Source organism: Bubalus bubalis, chromosome 21 (genome assembly GCF_019923935.1).
Source record: "Bubalus bubalis isolate 160015118507 breed Murrah chromosome 21, NDDB_SH_1, whole genome shotgun sequence".
Lineage (NCBI taxonomy): Eukaryota > Metazoa > Chordata > Mammalia > Artiodactyla > Bovidae > Bubalus > Bubalus bubalis.
The window spans coordinates 56187249-56211883 of record NC_059177.1 but is presented as its reverse complement, the minus strand read 5'-3'; the positions used below and the strand labels follow the sequence as shown (position 1 = coordinate 56211883).

The following is a 24635-nucleotide window of genomic DNA, read 5'->3' as shown; positions in this document are numbered from 1 at the left end:
AGGTGGGATGCCCAGCACAGAAGCACTTGAGCTACCAGGGTGTGTGTCGTGATGGAAAAGGTCTTGACCGGGTCAGATGGGTGAGTCAGGGGAAGGGCTCATGAACCAGGGAGTATGCTTGCAGTTGCGAAAGGCCCAAGAGTTTTGGAAGTAGTGACCCAAAGGGCTCTGTCTTGGGGGGGATGAGGGACATGCTTATTTTATTTCAAGAGGAGGGCACAGGGGTACCCACACTACCTGCTGCTTCCTGGTGGGCACTGAGGTCCGGGATGAGAGGCTGGAGAGGTCATGCTGGCACCCCCATCAACACCCCAGGAAATGTGCCTGCTGTTTTCCCCAGACCTTGGACCCCAGCTTTCCAACACCCCTCTGGCCACAGCTTCTGAATCTGGAAATTACATCCGCTGAATCACAGGTGAAATGAGGAAAACCCCAACCCAGTTTTATTTCAACAGGACAGAGGTCAGGAGAGGGAGACACTCAAAAACCACATCTTTCCTTGGACACATCCATGCTCTGAGACATTGGACGCTTTGTCTGGAGACAGCTGGCCCAAGCCTTCCCACTGAAACGACTTCTCTTGCCTGGCTCTTTGACGCCCTCCCTGCGTCTACAGCTCCGGGCTGCTAGCTGCACTGGTGCCTGGCCCCAGGATGGCTAGGTCTGGCGACACCTGGGCCACTCTAGTTGATGTGATAGATCTTGTGGGCATCGTAATAGGAGTAGGTCACGTAATTCACGTCCTTAATGGGCCACCAGCGGTCGGGGTGGTAGGTGGCCGGGTAGACGTGGGGCCGCTGTTGGACACAGCTGAAGATGGCCAGGCTCCGGTCCATGGTCACAGTGGGCAGGTAGAGCCGCAGCTTGTCCAGGAGGTGACCCGGCCAGAAGAAGTTGGGATGGGTTAGCTGTGGACTGCTGGGCTTCTTCTCCTTCAGCTTCCTGGGGAAGGAGAAGACAGAGACAGTCATCATGGAGACGGGGGGCAGCTGGGGCTCCTTCCCCAGCGGAGGTGCAGCTCTGTACTAAGCACTCTAGTACTCTGTTGTCCTGTCTGCCTCGCCAGCGAGGACCCGGAGGCCTAGAGGGGCGAAGTCATTTCCCCAAGGCCACACAGCTGGCAAGTGGCAGGGGGTGGGTTTGACTGCCAGTCGGCTGCCTCTAAATCCAGACTCTTAACACGCACACCACCTGTTCTGTAGAGGCACTGTCACGCGCTGTTCAAAGGGCAGCCGCTGGAGCAGCACACCTGGGTCCAAATCTCTGCTCTACCACTTAACAGATCCGTGACTTGGAGCAAGGTAGTCAGCCTTCCTGTACGGCAGTTTCCTCTTCTGTGAAATGGGAATGCTAAGCGTAACTTCATAGGGTTGTGGAGAGGATTTACGTGAATTAACGAGTGGGCAGCAGTGTCTGCCTGGCACTCTTGTGTGTGCATGCGTGCTAAGTCTCTTCAGTTGTGTCTGACTCTCTGAGACCCCATGGACTGTAGCCTGCCAGGCTCCTCTGTCCATGGGATTCTCTGGGCAAGAATACTGGAGTGGGTTGCCATGCCCTTCTGCAGAAGATCTTCCTGACCCAGGGATCGAAGGCTCCTGCACTGCAGGTGGATTCTTTACTGCTGAGCCACCAGAGAAGCCCCTGGCACACTTAAGGGTCACTTTACAGATCCTCAGCTCCTGGGCACTAATTCCTGGATGCTGGGTCCCATGTACCCTGCAATACTCGAGTCCTGGGTCCCTTCCTCCCACCTGCTCCCCCTCCCAGAGTTCGATGATCACTACAGACCTGGTGAATTCCTCAAATTCCTTAAAATTGATTTTCTTGATTTTCTTCGGCATTTTCCTGGTGGAGGAGAGAGAGAGAGGTATCTTGTCAGAAGACAGGAAATCCAGGTCAGTGGGGCCTCAGGGAGTAAGTATGTCAGGGTGATGGGGGCCCACCTCTGAGTCCAGACCAGAGCCCTGGAAAGAGAACTTCTCCCTGTGCGGGGCCCTGACTGTCCGCCATGCTCCAGTGGAACACACAGTGAACTGGAGTGTCTAGATCTCTGGGGCCCTATTGGGGAGGCAGACAGGATGGCAGCCCTGGGCTCCTAGCCTGGCTGGTTGGGCAACTTGGGACCAGTCAGTCCCCTTGTGGGGGCCTCGGGTTTCTCGTTCCCCAGCATGGAGACCTCTCAAGTCATTACGAGACATGCTCAGTCATCTGAATCCTTTTTGCGCCCATGACTCCCATTTGCCCCCCAGAGCTGAATCCCCCTTGAGGACAAGGGTGGTAAAAGGTAACGCCCCAAACCTGGGGCCTGGTAGACATCACTTAATCGCCACAGCACTCTTTGCCAGCAAGCCTGCATCTGCCTCGGAATCTTTGACAAGGCATGCTAAGTAGCCAATGAAACCAGTCCACCCCCGCTCTGGGGGACCTCTATCCTTTATAACTGGGGCCTGTCAGAGCAGGACAGAAGTCACTTTCTCAGTTTTTTGAGGTTCATGGCTCAGGAATTGGTGGCAGCCACGCAGGGGATCAGAGAGGACTCTCTAGGTGACCAGCTGCCCAGCTCACCCTCAGCTCTTCCCCGCCAGGACTGTGGTCAGCTCCACCTGCAGGTGAAGCCCACTCCTACGCTCGAGAATGGCCTGAAGGGATAGGCTGTGACAATCAGTGCTCAGGTGCTCAGGGTCCTCACTGTGTGTGTGGTAGAGCTGTCAGGCCCATTTTACAGATGAGCATGCTAAGGTTCAGTAAGCGAGGTAATGGTCCATTTGACCTCTGGTCTGTCGGTGGAGCAGATTGCTCCACTGCCTTCCCACCCCGGCTGTCTGGCCAGACCACCCGAGCAGGCATCTGGCAGCAACGGACGGTGTGGGCAGGTCCTCAGCCCCTCCCCCGTCACGGTGTCTGGTCAGCTGCCCCTTCTCCCCTACCCCCCTCCCTCCACTCTGCTGCTGCTGCTGCTAAGTCGCTTCAGTCACGTCCGACTCTCTGTGACCCCATAGACAGCAGCCCACCAGGCTCCCCCGTCCCTGGGATTCTCAAGGCAAGAACACTGGAGTGGGTTGCCATTTCCACTCTGCAGTCCCCACCAAAGCTGGCTAGTAGCCTGCTCGCCGATCACCTCCTGACAAAGGAGGACATTCTCTTAGAGAGACATTGGGCTGATCTGAGGGTCGGGGGAGGCCCCAGGGCAGAGTTCTTTTCTCTGGGCAGGGGTGTGCAAGCCCACATTTTGCTAGAGAAGGCAGAGGAGGGGTTGCCACCACTGTCCTTGGCAGGGGCCCTACACCCAGCCCACGATTCGTGAAGAGGCCTCGCCGGTTTCTCTAAGAAGTCCTTCTTTTTAACCTTTTCCAGAGACCTTGAGGTCATGTAGGATGTAGTCAGGAGGGCTGCATGGGGGTGAGGCAAGAAGGCTCGGGAGACATGTGCCGGGGGGACACGCGACCAGTCCGTGGGGATCAGGTGAGCTGGACATGCCAGGTAAGGACACAGACACCGCCCTGTGACCCGCCTGTAACTGCCCAGCACCACCCCAGCCATGGGGCATCAGTGGGCAGGAGCGCAGGGCGGAGGGGGAGGGGCTGACACTCAGCTTGTCGGGCTTCTTCTGAGCCACCAGCACAGGAACGCCCTGGGGCTGGACCAGGGCCAGGTTCTCAGTGAAGGGCTTGAAGTCTGAGTAGTAGCCTCCTGGCTGCCGGATCGGGCGCACCTCGTCCTTCTGGAAAATGATCTTGTCCCCTGGGTACATCAGGGCTGTAAGCAGGAGGAGAAACATGGCCTGTCAGCCCGAGACCCGTCCCCAACCCCAGCCTTTCGGGCCAAGGGGGGCTATTTTTAAAAACAAATTCACATTCTTGTTTGAAAAGATTTTCCTTATATACATTTTTTTTTATTTATTTACTTTTTCTTTTGGTCTCCAGTGGCACGTGGGATCTTAGTTCCCCGACCAGAGATCAAACCCACAGTTCCCTGCACGGGAAGCTTGGAGGCTTAACCATTAAGCTTCCAGGGAAGTCCCTTTACTTTTTATTTTTAAATGATGGTAGGTTCACAGCAAGTTGCAAAAAATAGTGCAGCGGGTCCCCAAGTCCTTCCCCAGCAGCCCCCTCCCCGATGGTGATGAGCGCGTCCTGGCAGCATGCTGTCGGGAAGGGGGGCTGGCAGGCTACCACTCAGGGGACCAGAGATGAGGGCGCCTGTTCAGAACCAGGGCAGCGGTGGCCCCGAGGCCTGGGGGCAGGTAGGAGGGAGCGTGGCCCCACACCCTGCTCTGCAGGGGTGGCCTGGTCAGGAGTCCCTGAAGGAGGGAGGGGGCCCTCACCCAAGACGTCACTGGATTAACTTAGACTCGGTGGATGGTGGGTTTTCTCGTGCAGAAGCAGCACTCCTGCCACTACTGAGCAGGGCTCGCCCCAGCATCTCATATTCTGGATACAGTGGTGGAAGTTCACTCTCCAGGTTATTAATTGTTTTTAAGGTTTTTTTTGTTTGTTTTTTTTTAGTTGGTGAATCAACTACAGTTTATTGCTTAGAATGCCCCCTCCTTATCTGGCCAACACAAATTTATTTCTTTATTTACATTATCCATTTTGGCTGAGAGGCTTGTGGGATCTTAGTTCTCCGACCTGGAATGGAACCCATGCCCCTTGCTTTGGAAGCTCAGCATCTTAACAAATGGACCGCCAGGGAAGTCCAAGATTTTTTTTTTTTTTTTTTAATATTTATTTATTTGGTTGCACCAGGTCTTAGTTGCCAGGGAATTTCAATCTTTAGTTGCAGCATCTGGGATCTAGTTCCCCAATTAGGGGTTGAACTCAGGCCCCTTGCAGTGGGAGCATGGAGTCTTAGCCACTGGACCACCAGGGAAGTCCCAAGTTTTTAATGTTTATTTGGGTAGGGGGCAGAGATTGCACAGATGAGAAGGGAGAGGAGGGAAGGGGGAGATGGGCAACATCATCATTTTTAAAAGGTTTACATGATTTTTAAACTACATTTTTTAATGTATATACATATAGGACTTCTAAAAAATGACTCATAGAGCTAATCCATGTGAATAGCAAATAAATAAGAAAAAGACATTTGTGAAAGGACAGTCGTTAAATATTATTGGTGGTCAACTCTGGCTGGGGGATTTTGTTTTGTTTTTGTTTTCAAAAATGTAAATGAGCAAGATTTATCTATAAAATTAGGGGGAGAAGAACAATAAAGCTATATTCAGTGGGGAGGGGAAATGCCTCGATGTTCTAGAAGTCTGGCCCATGAGCTTGAGGCCTGGGGTCTGAGCCCACCAAGCTCTAGCCTCAGGCACAGACCTGGAAGTGCCAGGGTTTGTGCTTCTGGTCTCTGTCTTAAGGACAGGCAACAGACAGTGGCCAGGACAGCGGCCAGAGATGGACTAGCGTCTTTCCCATTTTGGACCAGTCAGAAGCAAAAGGAAGCCCATCCACAGATGTGCCTATGTGCTCATGAGTGAGGGATCCTGCAGACAGGTGAAGCTCAGCTGTGTGCAGGCCCAGGAGCCAGCAAAAGCCGGTGGTGGAAAGACTCAGTAAAGCTTCAATACTCTCTGGTGGGGACGGACCAGCTGGCATGTCCGGGGGCGAGACCTAGCCCGCAGGAGCCGTCGTGTGCCTGGGAATCCTGCCTGCATTTGAGAACACCTGCAGCCCCACCGCGCGCCAAGCCCAGGCGATCTGGGAGCATGAGGCTCCCCGAGGAAGGAGGGAGGGAGGATAAAAAGTCAGGGTTGAGAGCTGTGGGGTCACCTGCCGTATCTCTGCCCTCCTGGCCCAGACGGCGGCAAGCAGCTGCACAGGCGAGGCGTGTGCAGCTTGTGCGGGAGACAGTGACCATTTAGGCTGGTTGGCCTGTGTTCCTGAAGGCCCTTGGCCACTTCCTCCTGTATAGACCTTTTATGGCCTGACTTGTATCCCCCCAAATTCATATATTGAAGCTCTGACCCCTAGAATTTGTATTTGGACATGAGGCCTTTCAAGAGGTGATAAAGCTAAAATGAAGCCACTAAGGAAGGGCTGCATCCAGTCTGACTGGTGTCCTTAGCAGAGGAAATGTGGGTGCAGAGACACAGCAGGGGCACATGTGTGCACGGAAACGACCGTGTGAATAGACAGCCAGACAGTGACTGTCTGGAGGCCACGGAGAGCGATCTCAGAGGACATGAACCCTGCCAGCACCTTGATCTTGGACTGTCTGCCTCCAGAATGGTGAGAAAATACCTTTCTGCTGTGTAAGCCCCCAGTCTGTGGTGTTTCGTTATAGCAGTTCTACCAAACTAATACAAGACCCAAGGTCCTCTACACTGAGCGTTTGTTTCCCCTCCCGGGCGAGAAAAAATGGAAACCACCAACTGTGACTGTTAACTCTTGTTCTCAGGGAAGTCACGGCACCCTCTGTGTGTCCCTTTCTCAGAAAACCACAGCCCAGAACGGCCACAGCTCCTTCCTGCGAGGCTCCTATAGGAAAACCTCTGCCCTCCAGTGCAGCAGCAACCGGCCCGTTAAACGCGTTCTTCATAACTGCGGGCTGCCAGCGTCATTACATGGTCATCAGGGGCCTCTGGGGCCGCCCCTCTGCCCCGTGTCTCAGAAGCACACAGTCCACCCAGGAGTGGAGGGTTCAGATCTGCTTGGATACATGGAAACACAGCTCTTGCCCCAAGCAGAGGGTGGGACCAGTGCGAGAGCTCAGGATTGAGACCTGTGGGCTGAGCAGAGGGCAAAGGGCTTCCACAGAACCCATCTCCCCGTGCATTCTTCCCTCCGTGTGACAGAAGCACCAAGAAACAGGCCTGGCTGAGAGGAGTGGGTTCGGGACACTCCGTGTGTCGTCGTGGTTACCTCTCCCAGCCAGGCTTCCAGTCCGAAATCACCTACTCTAATAAGCAAACTAATTCATACTTAGGAATAACAAAACAGTTTCCCTTTATCATGCAATCACAATTCCCAAGGACAAAAGCATATTTGTAAAAAAATATATTAGATGTAAATATTAAATGAAACAATGCATTGTCCGCAAGTCCCATTCTTTAACCATCTTTTCCCTGATCCTACAACAGTTTTATCTGCTTAAGGAAATGGCTCTTATTGTCAGTAAATATGAATACCAAATAATTATGCTATAACTACATTATTTCATCTTAACAACTCATCACATGCACAGATTCACTCACTTATAACACCGACGTATTTCCCACATTGACACGATGGCCGGTGCTCATTCGGGACTGTTCCTCCTGGCCCACCTCTGGCTCCCTCACCTGGACCTCCAGTCCTGGTGCTCCCTTCCCTAGGCTGGGGAACCTGGACTCCGGGCCTAAGGAGCAGAGTGTGGGCCCTGCAGGGCTGTCAAATCCCCTCTCACAGCAAACCAGGGGACTTCCCTAGTGGCGCAGGGGACAGGAATCTGCCTGCCAGTGCAGGGGACAACGGGTTTGATCTCTGGTCTGGGAGGATCCCACGTGCTGCGGAGCATCTAAGCCCGTGCACTTCAACTGCTGAGCCTGTGCCGGAGAGCCCGTGCTTCACAGTGGGAGAAACCACCGCATGAGAAGCCCGTGCACCGCCGCCAGAGGGCAGCCTCCGCTCCCCGCACCTAGAGAAAAAGCCCGCGTGGCAACGAAAATCGAGCACAGCCCCAAATAAATAAAAGCGAACCCGGTGGGGCTGTTCTTCCCCCCGCCCCCCTTTCTCCCCAGCGTCTCCGTGGTGTGGTTGGGTGCTCGTCGGCTGGGGAAGGACAAGCCTCAGGTGGCTGCTACCCTGGCCCCCTGCTCGGGGGGGTCCCCCTTGGCACCTTCCCAGCGGCCCCGAGGACCGTACCTCTCATGAGGATGTCCTCGGTCAGCGGGAGGCCGTGGGCCTCGCAGACCTTCCAGCACTGCAGGTAGACCAGGAAGGTGTCCACGCGGGACCTGTTGAGGATGCTCTCCATCTCCCCGTGGACGGTGGTCGGCAGGCAGTGCTCGTCAAAGTGCTTGTCCCCGCTGCGCACCAGGCGGCACTGCTCCGTGTACTGGATGGAGGGGAGGGCCAGCTGTGGGGAGAGTGGAGGCGGGCCCTCACTCCTCCTCGCCTCCCTCCCGGCCCAAGGCAGACGCGGAGCCTCAGCCGCTTCCCCCCCCCCCCCCCCCCCCGCCCCCCACACCCCCCCTCCCCGCCCCCCACACCCCTCCCCACGACCCCGGGCCCCGTGAGTAGCTGTTGATGTCAGCCACTGGGGAGGAAAAATCACCCGTGGTCAAGGTGACCCCTGCATAACATGTGAATGGGCCGGGCACAAGGTTCTGTGTGCACAGCTCCTTACACAGAAGTGCACACGCGACAGTACACACATACAGAAGGCTCCTTGCGTGTGTGCCTAGTCGCTTCAGTCGTGTCCAACTCTTTGCAACCCCATGGACTGTTGCCCACCAGGCTCCTCTGTCCATGGGATTCTCCAGGCAAGAATTCTGGAGTGGGTTGCCATTTCCGTTCTCCAGGGGATCTTCTCGACTCAGGGATCAAACCTGGGTCTCCTGCATTGCAGGCAGATTCCTTGCCATCTGAGCCACCAGGGAAGCACTTAGTGAACAGTGCCTGATGCATCACAGGCTCTCAATAAAAATTTATTGGGTGAATTAATTTATACAATCAGTTCTTCCTTCCTTCACTCAACATGTGTTCCTGGAGTGCCTACTCAGTGCCAGGCCCCAGGCCAGGTTCTTGGATTCCAGCTGTGATGAACATGCAGTCCTGGTCTCAGGAGTCAGTCATGATTCAACAGTTGGAGGAAGGGAACTCGGGACTTTCAGAAACATCATATCAACTCATCTTATCAGAAACCTTGGGAGGCAGGTGTTGTTCATACAGACAGAAGAGGGAACGAGGAGGTAAGGAAGCTGGGACCCCCAGAGCTCCCCCGTCCAGAAGGTGGGGCATGTGGGCCTGGCCTGCCCGGTCCCCAAGCCCCGTCCCTCCCCTGTCGGGGTGGGCACCTTGTTCTGCCGCTTCCTCTCTCGGTAGTGCTTGCCTACATCTTCCATCTCCTCCAGTGTCATTGGCCGTGCCTCCATCTCTGTGTCGACCACGGGCACCGTCAGCAGGTCCATCTTGGGAGTCTCTGGGGGTACATTTGCTTTCTGCTTTGGGGATGAACTCTGTGTGGAGCCGCTGTCATTGGACGATCTGGAATCTAGGGGCGGAGGGAAGAGGCAGAGCAAGGAGGAGCTGAGAGGGTGCCCGGCCACAGAGCCCATCGGGCAGTGAACCAGTGTTGCCGAGCGGGTGCCTTGAAGGTGTCCCTTCTTCGGGCTCCTCTGTGGCCTTCTCCTCCCTCTTCTGCACCCGGCCCAGCCTTCCTGTTTCCGTTCCCATCCTCCAGCATCCTGCTTTTCCAGGCCTGCTTCAGGCCTCTGCGGCCCCGGGCAGAAATGAGATCCTGGCCCTGCTGCCTTCTAGATTTGAGACTGTGGCCAGGTGGTCAGCCTCTCTGAGCGTCAGCTTCCTCCCTGCATGGGGAGGGGCAGAGGAGATACGTACCCTCTGTTGCAGTGGTCAGGGTGCTTTGCTGCTGAGCCAAAGACCACTGCTTGTAGGTGCTGGCCAGGTTATCCATCGTGATGTTGTTGTGCTTCCCCAGAGAGCTGAGGTAGATCACAATATCCTCCACCTCCTGGTTTTTCAGATGGACTCCAATCTGAGGAGACAAGAGAAGCCCAGGTGGGCAGCCTGGCTCCAGATGTCCTGCTAGGATGGCCAAAGCCTTGCCAGCCTGGCCCCGCCTCCCCGTCGAGTTTCATCCTCAGCCACTCCCAGCTCACATCCAGGGTCCCTGTGAAGGAGCTCAGAGCCTCTCCCCGGGGCCCTGCATATTTCCCACCCTCTGCCTTGACTCAGGCGTTTCTCACTTTCTGCCTGAACAGCTCTCATCCCTCCTTCCAAACCCTGGTCCAGAGGTGTCCCCATCTTTGCAGAGGCTGTTACTTCTCCCTCTGGCCTCCCTGCCGACTCCATTTCCATCTCAGCCTTCCAGTGCCGGACTGGAAGGAGGATGTCACATCTGTCATCCTTGTCTGTGAGGGACACAGAGACCTCCCTTAACTGAAGTAAAATAGAGTCGGAAATGTAATGCCCAGGACTCTTTTAAGGGTGGCGGGCAAACTTTGGAGAAATACGATACTTGCCAGCAATACTGAATATTCAAGAAAAAACAGTGTGAAAGAAAATGTATCTTTGCCAGCTTCTTTACACTGTAGATGTTATTCTCTGTGCTTTACTTAAAGACAATCAGAACTCACCTGGTGCTAAAGGATTTAGTGTTTGAACTTTTTGGTGACATTGAATTAAGGACCCTTTATTTTTTGTTTTAAATGCTTTGAAATGTTGTTTAGATAGCTACATGGTATAAAATGAAAGCCTGAAACTGCTGGTGATTTAAGACTAAAAAAAGTGTAGCATTCCCCTTCTTTCCTAAAGTTTTTTTTTAAAGGTATCATGTATTCAAAATATATAAAAGTTTAAGTCACCCAGACCAGGAATCGGCAAACTTTTTCTAGAAAGGGCCAGATGGTAAGTATTTTAGGCTCTGGGAGCCATGTGGGTCTCTGTCATCACTACTCAACTCTACCCTCCTAGCATGAAAGCGGCCATGATAACGCATAGACAAATGTGTGTGTTGTGTTCCAATAAAACTTTATTGACAAAAAAACAGGAGACCAGTTGGATTTGACTCCTGGGCAGAGTTAGCAGAGCTCTGCTAGACCAACAGGACTTCCTGTGATGATGGGAAGGTGCTCTGTCTGAGGGGTCCAGCAGCAGAGCAACTGCTGAGCACTCCAACTGTGGACCCTGTGCCTGAGGAACTGGAGTTCTAGTTTTATTTACTTATAGTTAAATAGAATTTTTGAATAACCTGACAAGGTGTGATCTGAGGACCCACACCATGGGCATCGCTGGGAGCTTGTTAGTGTGCAGCATCCTGAGGGGGCTACCCTGGTGGTCCAGCAGTTAGGACTCCCTGCTTCCACTGCTGGGGGCCCAGGTTTGATCCCTGGTCGGGGAACTAAGATCCCATAAGCTGCATGGTACCTCTCCCCATCAAAAAAAAAGAAGGCAGTATCTTGGGACCCCACACAGAGGTACTGGGACAGAAGCTGTGTTTTAACAATACCCCTATGTGAGTCACATGCTAGTGATGGTTCCAGAAGTTCTAGAAGGTTCTAAAGGCAGGACTGAAGATCCAGCTCTCTCTGTGCTCAGTTCTGGGGTCTCACTGGCAAGACAGTGATTCCCTAAGCAGTAGGCTGGTTACAAGGCTGGCTCTACAGACTTCCCCCTCAGGTAGGGCCTTTCAAGGTCAGACTGGGGCAAGGTGGCTTTAGGGGTCTGATGGGGGGTTCAGGTTAAGCCACATATTCCAATCCGGCTTTACAAATAATGCGGGGGATAGTCAGAGCAGGATAGTGCCGCAGGGCTGTGGAGGTGCATGGGCACCCCCACCCCACCTCAAGCCAGCAGGGGAGGCGCTTACCGCCTTGAGAGCCACGATGAACTCCTCTCGGGAGATCTGGTGCTTGTCCCGGTCCACCTTGTGAAACAGCTCCAGGATCTTGATCTTGCGGCAGTGCAGGTGGGAGTACAAGGTCGACAGGGCGGGGGGTTTGGGCAGTCGGAGCTGGGGCACCTGCCGGCGGGAGGGTTGCTGGCTTTTCTTCTGAAAGAGGCAAGAGAGGGGGGCAGAGGGGAGCGTTCAGGAGACACCACGGAGCTGGGTCCCCAGATTTAGAAACGGGAAAGAGAGAGGCCGAGCCACGCCACCCAGATGGCAGGGTGGAGGGCAAAGGGCGTGGGCTTCTGGCAGGCATGTCCTGCCGTGGGAGGCCTGGGCCGCTTGGCTTCTCTGAGCCTCCAAGTTCTCAGAAGGCACAAGAGGTTTGGACAAAATGAGAACTAGAACTTCATTCTTATCCCCATCTCTCTAGTCAGACCAGTCACTATCATAATCCCACTGGGCTCTCAGTGCATCAAAATATGAGCCCCTGCCTGAAGCCGCCTGGGGCCTCTGCTGCCCCCACTCCCCAGCCTCTGGCCCTGGGCCTCCCGCCTGGAATACCTCTCCCTTCTCTGTCAGAATCCTACTGCCCCTCCCTTCCAGGTGAACGGGAATACAGTCAGCCTTCCATGTCCGTGCATGCCGCATCCATGGATTTAAAAACTCCAGAAAGTTCCAAAAAGTAAAGCTTGAATTTGCCATGGCCATCAACTATTTATGTCATACATAACATGGTATGTATAACTATTCACATGACCTTTACATTATATTAGGTATTCTAAGTCATCTAGAGATGATTCAAATGTAAGGGAGGATGCTCGTGGGTTATACGCAAATACTCTGCCCTTTTATATGAGGGTCTCGAGCATCTTCAGATGTTGGTATCCGTGGGGTGCCCCCCAACAGATAGCAGGGTAAACTACTTAGGAATACTGTTCCGTTAGTGTGGTGGAGCACTTGACAGTTTACAAAAGGCCTTTCTATTCCCTAGCTTATAGCTCCTCAGCGGCCTGGAGTCTATCAGTGGCCTGGCGTCTATCAGTGGCCTAGAGTCTATTAGTGGCCTGGTGTCTATCAGTGGCCTGGAGGCAACTGCAGAGTCATTAATCTCTTGTGTCTGCCTCCCCCACTAACATGTGAACCCCCTGGGAGCAAGACCACATCTTACTCAGCTACACCCCCCACCTCCTATGCTTGTACTCAACAAAGCCCCCAGCCCTGTGCAAGCAGGCAGTAATGGTTTGCTGAATGGAAAAGAAGGATGCTGTGAATTTGATATTAGGTATTAGCTTCCCTTTGGGAAGCTTCTCTTCCCAAATGAAGAAACAGGTTCAGCGAGGTGAAGTGACTTGCCCAGGATCACACAGCAAGTAAGCAGTGGATTTCTAGCCCAAGTCCTGTGCTTATACCTAGAGGCTGTGCTGTTGGCAGGAAAGGGTGTGTGAGAACCATGAAAGTTGGGTTTTGACTATGATTACACCAAGGACTGACTCTGAAGTTTGGGGGCTAACCCAAATGAAACTGGTAATTCTGCAATAATAATAAAAATGACAAACGTTGAACGAGGGCTCACTATACGCTCGGCATGTCTCAGGCACCTTATATATATTAATCCATTTGGATGTTGCAGCAACCGTGGGAAGCAGGCACATTGGTTCTCCCCATTTAACAGTTGAGGAAACCGAGGCCCAGATCATATGGCTAGGAAGTAGCAGAGCTGGGTTTAAACCCAAGTTATCTGACCTCTTATGCCAGCTTTACCTGAACTGGGAGAATTTTCAAATGTCTGTGTTGGATGCATTTGGAAGATGAGGACTCTGGCTACTGACTGCCAGTTACTATCTCTCTGGGCTTGGACAATGTATGGCCTCACTGAGCTTCTGTCTTCATATTTATAGAGGGAACAATATGTATATATACACAAATTCATATACAAATGTTGTAAAAGATTTTCTTAGAAAAGAAAAGATTTATAAGACTTTCTTCCAGTCTCACAACTGTAATCTTCACAATAGCCCTGTGAACACATGGCAGGGGTGTGTGTACGTTGTGTGTGCGCGCGCATGCGCGCGCATGTGCGCGCGCGCTCAGTCGCATCTTACTCTTTGCGACCCCACAGACTGCAGCCCGTTGGGCTCCTCTGTCCATGGGATTCTCCAGGCAAGAATATGGGAGTGGGGTGCCCTTCCCTTCTCCAGGGAATCTTCCTGACTCAGGGATGGAACCCGGGTCTCCTGCATTGCAGGCGGATTCTTTACTGTCTGAGCCACCAGGGAAGCCCAGCAAGAGATCACAAGTGCACCTCCTTTTCAGGACTTCTGTCCCAGGACTCCCCTGGACTGGGAGCGGGGATGGTGGGGGGTAAGGTGAAAGATCCCGACCCTTCCTAGTCTGAGGGAATGAGTGACAGCAAGCCCCTAACACCCAGAGTGTCTGCGCCTGGCAAACGGGGCTGCTCACCGCGGTGTCCCTGATCATGGCCAGCTGGCTCGGCAGCCGAGCCATGGGCTGCTTCTTGTGGATGTCACGTAGGACCTTGGCCTCGGACAGCGTGAGGCTGGCCTTGTTCTGCAGCCACCTCTCGACGTTGCCGAACGATTCCAGGTCCTTCCGCATCTTCAGCCTCTGTCTGAGCCACGCCCTCGGATCCTCTGTCTGTTCTTGGGTGTCCCCGACTTCCGGGGCTTTGGGGCTGGGGGTGGGCTCCAGGAGAGTCTGGGGTTGGGGCATGGGACGGACGGGCTTCGGAGCCTCCTTCTGTGGCAGGATGATGACCCGCCGGCGGCTCCTGGGCAGGTGGAAGTCCTCCTGCTTGAACTGCTTGAAGCAGTGGGCGATGACCGCTTCAGGGTTGAACACCGGCTCCTTGCTGGCATTTTCAACATCCAACAGGGACTTAGACTGGTAGAACCCTTGGGGGAAGAGGGTTAGAAGGTGAGTTCCTATCAGGAATGAGGACCACAGGAGTCAGGAAGGAGAAATGCTTCAGCACCGGGCTGTGTGTCAGGGTGCCTGGCTTCCAGGCCTGACTTCATTGTTGCCTTGCGATGATGGTGAAAATATTTACATCTAACGTGACTGGGCACTCCCTGCAGCAGGCACTGTGCCAAGGGATTTCTGTGCTTTCTCATGGAACCCATCTTAGGTTCTAATCTTACTCCACTCGACTCTGCCTGCGCCTTACTCACTGGCAATCAGAATGATCTTTTTAAAATGACATTCTGATGGTCTGAACATCTGAGGCAGCCTAGTGCTGTAAAGAGCAGAGGCTTTGCAGCCAGAGTCCTCTGGCCTGAGTCCTAGCCCAGCTGCTTATGGGCAGCATGATCTCTTATTTTTTCTGGTCTCAATCTCTTCATCTGTAAAATGGGGATAATGATGGTACCTGCCTTACTGTGTGGTAGAGATGCTTAGAATCTGTTCGTTTATTCATAATGCTCAAGTGTGCTCAGTCATGTCCAACTCTCTGTGATCCCCCGGCCCTCCATGGACTGGGCTCCTCTGTCCATGGGATTTCCCAGGCAAAAATACTGGAGCAGGTTACCATTTGCTCCTCCATGGGGTCTTCCTGATCCAGGGATCGAACTCAAGTCTCCTACACTAGCAGGCAAATTATTTACTGCTGAGCCACCAGGGAAGCCCTTGGTTGATGTTTATCTTTTCCAGTACACTGTGAACCAGGATCTCATCTCTCTTGTTCCCTGCTGGAGTCCCAGTGCCTCCACAGTGCCAACATAGACTGGAAGCTCAGTAGATATTTGGTTATTGTTGCTTAGTCACTCAGGCATGTCCAACTCTTTGTGACCCCATGGACTGCAGCACAGCCAGGCTTCCCTGTCCTTCACCATCTCCTGGAGCTTGCTCAAACTCATGTCCATTGAGTCGGTGATGCCATCCAGCCATCTCATCCCCTGTGTCCCCTTCTCCTCTTGCCTTCAATCTTTCCTAGTATCAGGGTCTTTTCCAGTGAGTCACCTTTTTGCATCAGGTGGCCAAATTATTGGAGCTTCAGCCTCAGCATCAGTCCCTCCAATGGATATTTGGGGTTCATATCCTTTAGGACAGACTGGTTTGATCTCCCTGCAGTCCAAGGGACTCTCAAGAGTCTTCTCCAATGCCACAGGTCAAAAGCACCAATTCTTCAGTGCTAAGCCTTCTTTATGGTCTAGCTCTCACATCCATACATGACTACTGGAAAAACCATAGCTTTGACTAGATGGAACTTTGTTGGCAAAGTAACGTCTCTGCTTTTTAATGTGCTGTCTATGTTAGTCATAACTTTTCTTCCAAGGAGCAAGCATCTTTTAATTTCATGGCTGCATTCACCATCTGCAGTGATTTTGGAGCCTCCCAGAATAAAGTCTGTCACCTGTTTCTATTGTTTCCCCATCTATTTGCCATGAAGTGATGGGACCAGATGCCATGATCTCAGTTTTTTGAATGTTGAGTTTCAAGCCAGCTTTTTCACTCTCCTCTTTCACCTTCATCAGAAGGCTCTTTAGTTCACTTTGGTAAGTGAGTGAATTACAAGTGGATGGACCTAAAGGGTTGGCCCCATGATTATACCCATTTTACAGATTAAGACACTGAGCTCAGAGAGGCCAGAGGACACACAGTTGATTGGTAGCAGAGGTGGGTCATGAACTTTGGCTTGCCTGGCCCCAGAGCTCAGCTCTTAGCCATTTCTTGATATTACCCCAGGCTGTGACCTAATCCCACTGAGTCTCAATTCTTTTACTAAAATGATATAAACTCTGCTCTAGCAACCTTCCAAAACTGTTATGAAGAGCAAATGAATAACAGGTGTGGGAATGTTCTAAAATTCAGAAGGAGCAGAGCATTACTATAAAAAAAATCTTAAAAAAAATATTGTCACCTGCTGCATCATTTTCCTGCTACAATGAAAACTCTCCTGCTTAAAACCTTTCTGTTACTCCCAGCTGCCTCCAGGATAAAGTTCAATCTCCTTATTGGCCCCACCTGTCGCACCCGCCCCTGCCAACCCCCCTAATCTCGCCAGTGCTGCCTCCTCATCCCTGCGTCCTCACCTTGGGTTGGCTCCCAAGCTAACCTGGCTGTGGTTCCAGGGTATCCCCTTCTGCCCCGGCCCCACTTTCTGTCTTTGGAATGCACCTCCCTCTCCCCTGCTCACTTGGTCACTCCCTACTTGGCCTCAGAGGCTCAGCTCAGGCATCACCTGTCCCCAGAAGCATCCCAACCCCTCCCACCTGCCCCTCTGGGTCCCAGAACCCCAAGCTTAGCCCCCTCATAGCATTTACCATATTTTTCTCGATGCCGATACTTTTTCCCAACAGCCTGTGAGTCTCCCAACGGTAAGAACTGTGTCTTACTTCCTGTGTATCCCTGGTACCCAGCCTGGCACAAAGTGAACAGTCAGTACAGTTGTTAAGTCTCTTTACAAGGCACATGTGTTCCTTTCATAGTCAGAAAATAATTAGACTATGTATACATTAATGTGGACAGAAGTAAGCACTTCTCAACAACCAATGTATTAGTTCTTTGATGACAAGATGCTGGGTTCGACTGAGAATGTAGTCATTCATCCAACCAGCATTTATTGGGAACTACCCATGCTTTTTACAAATCTCTCCCTGAATTCCATCCTACCTCTCTGACTACTTATTCTTGGGCCTCTGTTTCCTATCCACTACTAAAAAGTCAACGGCTTCCAGGTTTACACTTGGGTGCTCTTGTTTTTTTTTTTTTTTTTCAAACAGTCTCCTCCACTCTCATTTCTGTGGCCCTCCATATGCAGAGGACTCTCATATCAATATTTATGATTTGGAATTAGCTCTGACTCTACATATAGTGAGAAGGAAATGGCAACCTACTCCAGTGTTCTTGCCTGGAGAATCCCATGGACAGAGGAACCTGGTGGGTTTCAGTCCATAGGGTTGCAAAGTTGGACACGACTGAAGTGACTTAGCATTCTATTACAGTTGCTCCCAAAGCACCTCAACTTGTATGGCTGACGAAGAACTCAAACTCAACCAAGACTGAACTTATCTCCACATCCCTGTCTACTCTTCCAGGAGGTTCCTTATCTCTGTAGAAAGCACCTCCATCTGCCAGGTAAACCTGGCTACCACCCTGCGTGTCACCCTTGATTGCTCTTCCCAAGTTCTCTATCTAATCAGCCCCAAGTCCTGAAGTCCGCTCTCACCTGGTGTCTTTCCCTAGCGTCCCGGGTTCTCTGGCAGGGGCATTTGGGACAGCTCCCCACTCCCAACATTCCGAGCCTGCCAATTCATTTCTGCATTTGCTGATGCTCCCAATCTGATCCTGTTATTCTCAGTAGCTTCTCCATCTCCTGGCTCCCAAGATCTCCTGGGATCTTATCCCTTCTGACCCATCTCACCACTCATCTCCAGCAGCACTTAAACTCTGAGCAGTTTTATGAAGACACCATGTCTCTGGGCCTCTGTGCATGCTGTTCCCTTGGTCTGGAAGGCTTTTCCTCCTCCTCCTGGCTTGGAGGACTCCGTGTAAAGATCTCTTCCAGGACCGTGGAAGCATTCCCCGTCTCCCCCGCCTCCTCTGTGCTTAGCAGATCTCTTACTCCTGGGTATCACCCTTGGACCCAGTATTCATCCCTTCTTCTGGGATTATCCATGTATCTGTCATTCACCTCTAAAGTTGTGGTGCTGATCAAGGACAGTAGGCTATTGTGCAAAATGTGAAGACTGATGTTCTTTTCCATGCCGCTTCTCCAGTACTGAATGTACTAAAGTCTGGTGAGGTAGTAGGGACAGTCCAGAGGGCCTGGACACCTTTCCCGGGGACATGGGTTGGGCCTCTGGTTCCAAACCAAGGCGACTCGGCCAGCGTCTCCAGCCCTGGCCGGGAAATCTGAGAAACACGCATGACCTGCCCCCGACTCCCTGGCAACCCCCCACCCAGAGAGGGGACGGCACAATGGGATACCCGTCCCTGTCCTAGCCTTCACTCCGCTTGCACCCGTCCACTCGGGGGTCAAGGGCTTCCTGGAGGTGGCGTCGATTCCCTGGAGCTTAGGGTGAGCTTACGGAGCAGCGACCGGAACGCAGCCTCGTACTCTTCATTAGAGTCGTCCATGGTCCCGGCGCTGGGAGCCCGCGCTGAAGAGCGCGTGTGAATATGTGTGTGAGCCGGCGCTGAAGAGCGCGTGTGAATGTGTGTGTGTGTGTGTGTGCTTGCGCAGGAGTATGGGGTATCTGAAAAGCAGTAATAACCAAGTTTGCAAGAGACTCGACACCTGCGGAGCTTGGACGCAACTGTTGCCATGACTACGGACGCCCCGCGCTGATTGGCTGCGCGCCGCCACGTGGGAGAAGACTCGCACAGGCCTGGAGTCCGGGAGAGACAGCCTGGCTCCCTGCAAGGGTCCTGGGAGGGTCCGGAAGCAAATGGTGCAGAGTCTCTGGCTCCGCAAACAAACAAACAAAACCCCGTTGGATTTCTTAGATTGGCCCGTGACCCCTCAATCTGGAGTAATAAATCCCTGGTTTCCCCCTAAACCGTAGGGACTTTAGCAGGTCTCCACGTGTTTAGAACAGGCCTTCCCTCCTCCAGATAGACCCCTAGTGAATCCTGGACGAATAGAGGCAGTTTTTGGTATTCTTGGTCCCCGAAATACACGGTGCCATGCTTTGGAATGATAGAACCTGAGAAACACTGGGTTGGCCAAAAGGTCGCTTGGAATTTTCCATATGAGCTGAAGAAGCCCGAAGGAACTTTTTGGCCAACCCAAAATTTGACCTGTCCATTGGATAGGCAAAAGGTGGTCTTATTCAAACAATGGAATATTAGCCGTTAAACAGGAAGGAAGTACTGACACATGCTGCTGTGACAGGCTGGCACTTGGGACCCTTGGCTGCAGTGCTTATACCAGGACAAATGTCTCCTTGAGCAACTAAAAATATAAAGAAACTATACAAGGGACTAAAATCAACAGGTAAGGGTTTTCTTGCTGGAGAGATGAAAATATCCTGGAGTTAGTGATGACGGTTGCACATTGTGAATGTACTAAAAACCATTGAATTGTGCCCTTTCAGATCAGATCAGATCAGATCAGTCGCTCAGTCGTGTCCGACACTTTGCGACCCCATGAATCGCAGCACACCAGGCCTCCCTGACCATCACCAACTCCTGGAGTTCACCCAGACCCACGTCCATCGAGTCAGTGATGCCATGCAGCCATCTCATCCTCTGTCGTCCCCTTCTCCTCCTGCCCCCAATCCCTCCCAGCATCAGAGTCTTTTCCAGTGAGTCAGCTCTTCGCATCAGGTGGCCAAAGTACTGGAGTTTCAGCTTTAGCATCATTCCTTCCAAAGAAATCCCAGGGCTGATCTCCTTCAGAATGGACTGGTTGGATCTCCTTGCAGTCCAAGGGACTCTCAAGAGTCTTCTCCAACACCACAGTTCAAAAGCATCAATTCTTCAGTGCTCAGCCTTCTTCACAGTCCAACTCTCACATCCATACATGACCACAGGAAAAACCATAGCCTTGACTAGACGACCTTTGTTGGCAAAGTAATGTCTCTGCTTTTGAATATGCTATCTAGGTTGGTCATAACTTTCCTTCCAAGGAGTAAGTGTCTTTTAATTTCATGGCTGCAGTCACCATCTGTAGTGATTTTGGAGCCCAGAAAAATAAAGTCTGACACTGTTTTCACTGTTTCACCATCTATCTCCCATGAAGTGGTGGGACCAGACGCCATGATCTTCGTTTTCTGAATGTTGAGCTTTAAGCCAACTTTTTTGCTCTCCACTTTCACTTTCATCAAGAGGCTTTTGAGTTCCTCTTCACTTTCTGCCATAAGGGTGGTGTCATCTGCATATCTGAGGTTATTGATATTTCTTCCGGCAATCTTGATTCCAGTTTGTGTTTCTTCCAGTCCAGCGTTTCTCATGACGAACTCTGCATATAAGTTAAATAAACAGGATGACAATATACAGCCTTGACATACTCCTTTTCCTATTTGGAACCAGTCTGTTGTTCCATGTCTAGTTCTAACTGTTGCTTCCTGACCTGCATACAAATTTCTCAAGAGGCAGATCAGGTGGTCTGGTATTCCCATCTCTTGCAGAATTTTCTACAGTTTATTGTGATCCACACAGTCAAAGGCTTTGGCATAGTCAATAAAGCAGAAATAGATGTTTTTCTGGAACTCTCTTGCTTTTTCTATGATCCAGCGGATGTTGGCAATTGATCTCTGGTTCCTCTGCCTTTTCTAAAACCAGCTTGAACGTCAGGAAGTTCATGGTTCACGTATTGCTGAAGCCTGGCTTGGAGAATTTTGAGCATGACTTTACTAGCGTGTGAGATGAGTGCAATTGTGCGGTAGTTTGAGCATTCTTTGGCATTGCCTTTCTTTGGGATTGGAATGAAAACTGACCTTTTCCAGTCCTGTGGCCACTGCTGAGTTTTCCAAATTTGCTGGCATATTGAGTGCAGCACTTTCACAGCATCATCTTTCAGGATTTGGAATAGCTCAACTGGAATTCCATCACCTCCACTACCTTTGTTCATAGTGATGCTTTCTAAGGCCCACTGGACTTCACATTCCAGGATGTCTGGCTCTAGGTCAGTGATCACATCATCATGATTATCTGGGTCATGAAGATCTTTTTGTACAGTTCTTCTGTGTATTCTTGCCATCTTTTCTGAATATCTTCTGTTTCTGTTAGGTCCATACCATTTCTGTCCTTTATTGAACCCATCTTTGCATGAAATGTTCCTTTGGTATCTCTGATTTTTTGTTTTCCTCTATTTCTTTGCATTGATCGCTGAGGAAGGCTTTCTTATTTCTTCTTGCTATTCTTTGGAACTCTGCATTCAGATGTTTATATCTTTCCTTTTCTCCTTTGCTTTTTGCTTCTCTTTTCACAGCTATTTGTAAGGCCTCCCCAGACAGCCATTTTGCTTTTTTGCATTTCTTTTCTATGGGAATGGTCTTGATCCCTGTCTCCTGTACAATGTCATGAACCTCATTCCATAGTTCATCAGGTACTCTATCTATCAGATCTAGGCCCTTAAATCTATTTCTCACTTCCACTGTATAATCATAAGGGATTTGATTTAGGTCATACCTGAATGGTCTAGTGGTTTTCCCTACTTTCTTCAATTTAAGTCTGAATTTGGCAATAAGGAGTTCATGGTCTGAGCCACAGTCAGCTCCTGGTCTTGTTTTTGCTGACTGTATAAAGCTTCTCCGTCTTTGGCTGCAAAGCATATAATCAATCTGATTTCGGTGTTGACCATCTGATGATGTCCATGTATAGAGTCTTCTGTTGTGTTGTTGGAAGAAGGTGTTTGTTATGACCAGTGCATTTTCTTGGCAAAACTCTATTAGTCTTTGCCCTGCTTCATTCCGTATTCCAAGGCCAAATTTGCCTGTTACTCCAGGTGTTTCTTGACTTCCTACTTTTGCATTCCAGTCCCCTATAATGAAAAGGACATCTTTTTTTGGGTGTTAGTTCTAAAAGGTCTTGTAGGTCTTCATAGAACCGTTCAACTTCAGCTTCTTCAGCATTACTGGTTGGGGCATAGACTTGGATTACTGTGATATTGAATGGTTTGCCTTGGAAACAAACAGATCATTCTGTTGTTTTTGAGATTGCATCCAAGTACTGCATTTCGGACTCTTTTGTTGACCATGATGGCTACTCCATTTCTTCTGAGGGATTCCTGCCTGCAGTAGTAGATGTAATGGTCATCTGAGTTAAATTCACCCATTCCAGTCCATTTCAGTTCGCTGATTCCTAGAATGTCGACATTCACTCTTGCTATCTCTTGTTTGACCACTTCCAATTTGCCTTGATTCATGGACCTGACATTCCAGGTTCCTATGCAATATTGCTCTTTACAGCATCGGACCTTGCTTCTATCACCAGTCACATCCACAGCTGGGTATTGTTTTTGCTTTGGCTCCATCCCTTCATTCTTTCTGGAGTTATTTCTCCACTGATCTCCAGTAGCATATTGGGTACCTACTGACCTGGGGAGTTTCTCTTTCAGTATCCTATCATTTTGCCTTTTCATACTGTTCATGGGGTTCTCGAGGCAAGAACACTGAAGTGGTTTGCCATTCCCTTCTCCAGTGGACCACATTCTGTCAAATCTCTCCACCATGACCCGCCCGTCTTGGGTTGCCCCACGGGCATGGTTTAGTTTCATTGAGTTAGACAAGGCTGTGGTCCTAGTGTGATTAGATTGACTAGTTTTCTGTGAGTATGGTTTCAGTGTGTTTGCCCTCTGATGCCCTCTTTCAACACCTACGGTCTTACTTGGGTTTCTCTTACCTTGGGCGTGGGGTATCGCTTCAGGGCTGCTCCAGCAAAGCGCAGCCATTGCTCCTTACCTTGGACGAGGGGTATCTCCTCACCGCCGCCCTTCCTGACCTTCAATGTGGGATAGCTCGTCTAGGCCCTCCTGCACCTGCACAGCCACGGCTCCTTGGAGGTGGGGTTGGTCCTCCCGGCCACCGCCCCTGGCCTCGGTCATGCGGTTGCTCCTCCCCGCCGCCGCCCTTGGCCTCAGGCTTAGGGGTGTGGGGTAGCTCCTCCCGCCTGTTGCCCCGTCCTCGGGCTTGGGGCGTGGGGTAACTCCTCTCGTCGCCGCCCCTGGCCTCGGGCGTGGGTTGTTCCTCCCGGCTGCCTCCCCTGGCCTCGGGCATCTGTGCCCTTTAAAAATGGTTAAATCAATTTTGGGGGGGCAAATTTTGTTTCAATAAAAAGTTAGAAAAAACCCAAACACTTGAGGGCTTACTCTGTATAAAATATCATCCTTACTGAAATGCATTATTATTATATTTAAACTGTTTTATTTGGCAGTGCTGGAACTTCACTGTGGCATGTGGAGTCTAGTGACCTGACCAGGAATCGAACCTGGGCCCCCTGCAATGGGAGGGTGGAGTCTTAGCCGCTGGACTGACAGGAAAGCCCCTAAATTGCCTTAGTTTTGTGACCCTCTCAACAATCTGAGGTCTTCCTTCAGACCATTCGTACGGGCCACATTAATGCAGTGCTTGTATAAGCGAGACTCCATGTAAACTATTTCATATATTGACTTAATAACCATACTGACCCATTCTAAAGAGAAGAGGGAACAGGTAGAGACCAGGTTATCTGCAGGAAAAGGGAAAAGGCAGGGCTTGATATAGCCTGAGCTCCTGATGCGGAGCTTCCCTGCGATGTCTACAGGCCCACAATCCTGATGGAGATGCTGGGATGGAACCTGGGCCCTGCCACCCCTGAACCCCAACTTTGGTGCCTGCCCTACCCTCTGACCTCAGCTGTGGCCAGGGTTGCAGGGGACCCTCTAGGCTCTTCACCGCGGTGTTGGGCACCATGTCCCCACACCTTACCGCTTTTGTTCTTTTTCATTATTATTTTTACTTTTCTCTTTCCTGTGAAAGTCCCCACAGAGCCAGCACAGACCTTCGCACTTAGTGAATGCTACTCTGGTGTCTGTTACATAAAAATGTGATGGGAGGTTATGAAGCGGATGCTTGCCTTGCAGCTGTGTGTGGCCAGTTTTCCCGCTCTGTTCAAAATCCATCCTTCTCTAAAAAATGGAACTCATTCACTGAAGTGGCAACAGCCAGTGCTCTGCAGCAGCATCTCCTTGTTCTGCTCACGCTCTACCCTACAACAAAAGCAGTTTTCCTAACAATTTATTTTTCATTTATTCAATCAGCTTAATTTGCAAATTATGCCCTTAGAAGGTTGTTGCTGAACCACCTAAGAAGCCGGGATTCTTGGCCTCTGGAGAATTCAATCTGGGGCCAGTGACGAGGTTTGATCACTCAGAGCTTTTTTGTAATAAAGGTTTATTAAAGTATGAAAGAGATAGAAAAAGCTTCTGACATAGATATCAGAAGGGGGCAGAAAGAGTGCCCCCCTGCTAGTCTTTAGCTGGATGTTATATAGCTACTAGCAGTCTGCTAATTAGAGAAAGGAAATGTCTCAAACTCAGAGAATGGCACCAGGTCCCTCACCCACAACATGTATTTTGAGATAACATTGGCACCAGGTGAGTCATCTCAGGCTATAAAACCACTGACATGAATCTTGAAGAAAGG

The 24635-nt window shown here is 51.1% G+C and overlaps 1 protein-coding gene across 1 annotated transcript; it reads right to left on the bottom strand.

The window, feature by feature from the left end:
• Window positions 1-626: 626 nt before the first annotated feature.
• Window positions 627-19616, bottom strand: EFCAB12 (EF-hand calcium binding domain 12). The gene is made up of 9 exons (XM_006078911.4): window positions 18597-19616; window positions 14011-14462; window positions 11530-11712; window positions 9540-9696; window positions 8996-9192; window positions 7842-8055; window positions 3594-3756; window positions 1789-1845; window positions 627-942 (listed from the first exon to the last, which is right to left on the bottom strand). The coding sequence occupies exons 1-9, from the start codon at window positions 18832-18834 to the stop codon at window positions 684-686; spliced, it is 1920 nt and encodes a 639-aa protein (XP_006078973.4). The 5' UTR covers window positions 18835-19616; the 3' UTR covers window positions 627-683.
• Between the last annotated feature and the right edge of the window lie 5019 nt (window positions 19617-24635).